Source organism: Austrofundulus limnaeus, unplaced genomic scaffold (genome assembly GCF_001266775.1).
Source record: "Austrofundulus limnaeus strain Quisiro unplaced genomic scaffold, Austrofundulus_limnaeus-1.0 Scaffold1892, whole genome shotgun sequence".
Classification (NCBI taxonomy): domain Eukaryota; kingdom Metazoa; phylum Chordata; class Actinopteri; order Cyprinodontiformes; family Rivulidae; genus Austrofundulus; species Austrofundulus limnaeus.
Genome location: NW_013954294.1, coordinates 1 through 3,838, shown reverse-complemented (window position 1 = coordinate 3,838; position 3,838 = coordinate 1). Strand labels below are relative to the sequence as shown.

Here is a 3,838-nt window from a genome sequence, read left to right as displayed (position 1 = left end):
CTTGGGTTGTTACCGACATCTGGTGAAAATTTCATGTCATTAGCACCTCTAGTAATATATTTACTGAGAAAAATGGTGACGTGTTCAATACTTATTTTACCAGCTGTACATGAATGGTGGCAGTGGTCTGAACCTCTCCCTTGTAGGGGGGGGGGGGGCATCTCCCGTTGGAATGGTGTGCTGGACAACATCTGTCCGACCAAAGTCCTCATCATGTTTAGAAAAAACTTTCTCCTACTTTTGTAATAGGGTGGTCAACTTACCAGTTTTGACAGGTGTCAACACTGGTTGTTCCACTAACCTCTGTAAGCTGAAGCTTTGGCCCTCCTCTGGGGYATCCACAGCTTCCACCAGCCTGACTTGTACCACACCATCATCATCGACAGCTAGGTCAACATCTCGACCCCCGTGGACATCTACATTGCCAACTTGGTAGAGGCAGCCAATCTTCTGGTAACGCCCTAGGGTGACTGGGAAGTTATTCAAATTTTTCAGATGAACAGGGAGCCTACCATTTCTGATGACAGCGAGGGTGCAGGCCACTGAGACAGTATTAAGCTCCTCCAGGGCCTCCACCAGGCCGCAGTAYTCTCCACCTGCTGGTCCTGCTCGAGCTCGTCCRCAGATCACCACCTCGCTTCTTGCTGGAATCTTGACTCCTCATCGCTGAGCTGGCCAGACATATCCCTTAAACTCGTCCTCCATGGCAACAGCTGTCCTGTGGCAAAGGGAAAAAGCCTTCTGCCATGCCCGCTGGGACCTAGTGTTTTAGCAGCAAAAGGACAAGGGCCTCCCAGGATTACGAAAAACCACATCCCAGCAAGGTCTAATTATATTCATGCCAATAATGAAGGGGTTTGTGGAGCATTCATCTGTCACAACAAAAACACCTTTTTGMTTAACATCAACACCCTCAATTTTTAGGTCCATTAGGGCATAGCCTATGCAGGGGATCTTAAGGCCATTRGCCGCCTTAAGCTGGATGTAAGTGGGAACATCATTAACAATGCGGTCAAAAAAATGTTCAAGGAACAGGTTCTGTTGCATCAGTGTCACTTGTTAGCTAGTGTCCAAAAGTCCCATCAAATCAATTCCCCCCACAGAAACATCCACAAATGGGCAGTTCCCCACTAAATTTGTAGAGGCCCTATGGTCTTGTTGACCTATCCCCACTGCATGGGCCTCAACAGTAGGGTGTGCTAGTTTAAAGCTGGCTGATTTACAGAGGGCTCTCTGCAGAACCGGGCTACATGACCCAGTTGTCCGCACACCCTGCAGATGGGCCTACTACCCTCGTCCCATCGGTAGCTGGTGTGATGGTCCTGGCGCCATTTTCCCCGGAGATGTGGAGGGATAGTCCTGGAGTGTACTGGTGGTTCTGTTGGACCCGRTGCTCTCTGGTCTTTAATTAACTCACGGGCAAGGTCCTTCATCTGGGCCTTCACCTCCTCCATGAGTTCCTTTGTCAGATCCTGCTTCCACACGTCACTCTGTTGGTGAYATCGAACAGGGTTAGGGTCCCTTACCACAGCACATGTCACCTCAGGCCATCTGGGACTTTGTTCTTCTTCCAATAAGAGAGCTTCCTGTTGAATATCACTGAAGGTTGCATCAGGGTCCACACGCACAGCTCGCTTTAACATCTGAAGCATGGTACCATCCTCCAGGCCAAGCAGGAATTGGTCCCTAAGGTGGGCATCAGTGGGTGCCTCTGCTGCATCATTTTTCTGTAGTTTTCGATACAGCTCTCTCAACTGGAGCCCATACGCCTGAACAGGCTCACCCAGTTTCTGCACACAACCAAAAAATTGTGACCYTAAAGCAGACACAGGAACCTTCTTTATGTACAAGTCATCCAGAACTGAAAATACTTTTGCTACTTTATCACGCTCATCATCACAAAGCACATTGATTTGGCATCTGGGTAACCCAGACAAAACACCAATCAGAATCTTTACTTTATGTGCTTCAGGTAAATCATTTGCATCTAAAAGACCTTGTATTTGCTCCTTCCACTCATTATATCTGGCACCATGATTTTGCCCTTCAAATTTAGGGATCCATGGGGCACCAGGATAAATGGGCATCATCATTTTCTCTCTCTTTAAAAAATACAATACAATAATAAAACAATAAAAATTTCTGTCCCTTTTTCTTTAAAAAATATAACAAAATCTATTAAAATACTGCTCGCAATCCTATACAGACAACGCCAGATTCTGTGGGATCCGAGTGGCAGATTACTAATTAAAAAAAACTGCAGGAACTGTGAGCAGAGCTTCAGTAGACGAGTCAGTTAATAAAACTTAATGATTTATTTGGAGCAAAAACAARGAGTCCAAAAAAAATGCTGCAAGGCAATAAGGTGCAACAGAATCAAAGGACAAGCCTGTGTAGGAAAAAAAATGTTCTTAGCTGGCCCAACAGAGGGGCGCAGTCCTTTCCGAGCTCAGTCACTCTGTCGCCAGCCAACCGATCCTCCACGGCCGCAGCGAATCCCGACGGCGGTCCGAACCCCCGTACTCCAATGCCGGTCGTCCGTTCTTCGACAGAGATCCAGCCCTCGTACTCCGACACTGGTCGTCCTCTCCTTGACAGCGATCCAAGCCCTGGTACTCCGACACCGGTTGGCCGTTCTTCGACAGCGACCAGGGGGAATGAACCTCTGCGGCACCCAGTCCCTCAGTCATTCAGTCCTCGCCACACTGCTGCTTCCGCACCCGCAGTCTTTCTCGCTCTGACTCCTCTCTCTGGAGAGAAAGTTCCAACTGCCTCTTTTGATGTCCTTGTCCCTCTGCACACTGCTAAGCTAAGTGAAAACACCTGCGCCGCTGTTGTGGGCATCTCTAACTGGGAATGGTAGTGTCACCTCAAAGCAAAACAAAATCAGAAAAACATGCAACACAACAAACCAAAAATTCTGTGATCACTCTGTGATTTGGATGCTCGGCTTGGAGACACAGCCCAGAGGCGGAGCTGATCCCAAAACGTGGTTCTAGTCCCAACGYGTCATTTTTGCTCCTCTGCCTMGCTGCCTCAGGACACTGCAGGATTTCTCAAACATGCATGAATGAGTCAAAGCAAGACTCTGGACATGTTCTTGATGAGATTATAACATGATATAAAACTCAAAAAAGTTGATTTTACATGATATAGCCCCTTTAAAAATTGTGCTTATTGAATAATATCCCTATAAGAGTTCATTTTTTCTGTTTTTCTTTTTAGGTTTTACTTTCAGTAGCATTTGTGATCCCAGCAAGGAAGAGGAAACCTCTCTCTCCGAGACAGAGCCGGAGCTGTGACGTCAGAGGAGGGAAGAGAGTCAAGACACGGGAGGACATGAAGAAACACCAACATGAGCAAAAACAGCAAAAATAAATAAATAAATAAATAAATAAATAAATAAATAAATAAATAAAATATTTCGTTTTTCTAAACTGTTTACTCAGAACTCACAAAGATATGTAAGTGTCTTCTGGTTTTATTTTTTTATATTTTTAGAATGGTCTGGTGGGAGTCCTGTGGCTACAGGTCCCTGTGTCTGCAGGCTGTGGACAGTGAGGAAGAGGAGGAAGATGACAGCAGCATGCGCTCCGCAGATTCGACCGTCACAGAGATCCGCTACGTTCTGGGAGATGTTACTCATCCGCACGCTGCTAAAGGAGATGCTATCATCCTCCACCGTGCTGGTAAGACAGCGCGTCGCACGCACACACGTGTCTCTGCATGTCCCACACATGAAAAGACACCATGTCTGTGCAGATGACTCGGGCTGGTGGGGCAAAGGAGGCCTGTTCACAGCGCTGGAGGTGAGGTCAGATGAACCCAGAAAGCAGTA

At 46.9% G+C, this 3,838-nt stretch overlaps 2 protein-coding genes across 2 annotated transcripts in view; both read left to right on the top strand.

The window, feature by feature from the left end:
- The window catches only part of LOC106536602 (chromodomain-helicase-DNA-binding protein 1-like), a gene marked incomplete in the record, with an annotated part of 19,148 nt that extends 15,711 nt beyond the window's left edge, over positions 1-3,437 (top strand). The window contains 1 exon segment of the mRNA XM_014033912.1: positions 3,261-3,437. Within this exon segment, the coding sequence (XP_013889366.1) occupies positions 3,261-3,378 (118 nt within the window).
- A 40-nt stretch (positions 3,438-3,477) lies between these two features.
- Positions 3,478-3,832, top strand: LOC106536601 (chromodomain-helicase-DNA-binding protein 1-like; the record flags this gene model as incomplete). Its single annotated transcript, XM_014033911.1, has 2 exons — positions 3,478-3,689; positions 3,763-3,832. Coding segments are annotated over exons 1-2 (257 nt in total), but the record flags the coding sequence as incomplete, so codon positions are not given.
- Positions 3,833-3,838: the final 6 nt, after the last annotated feature.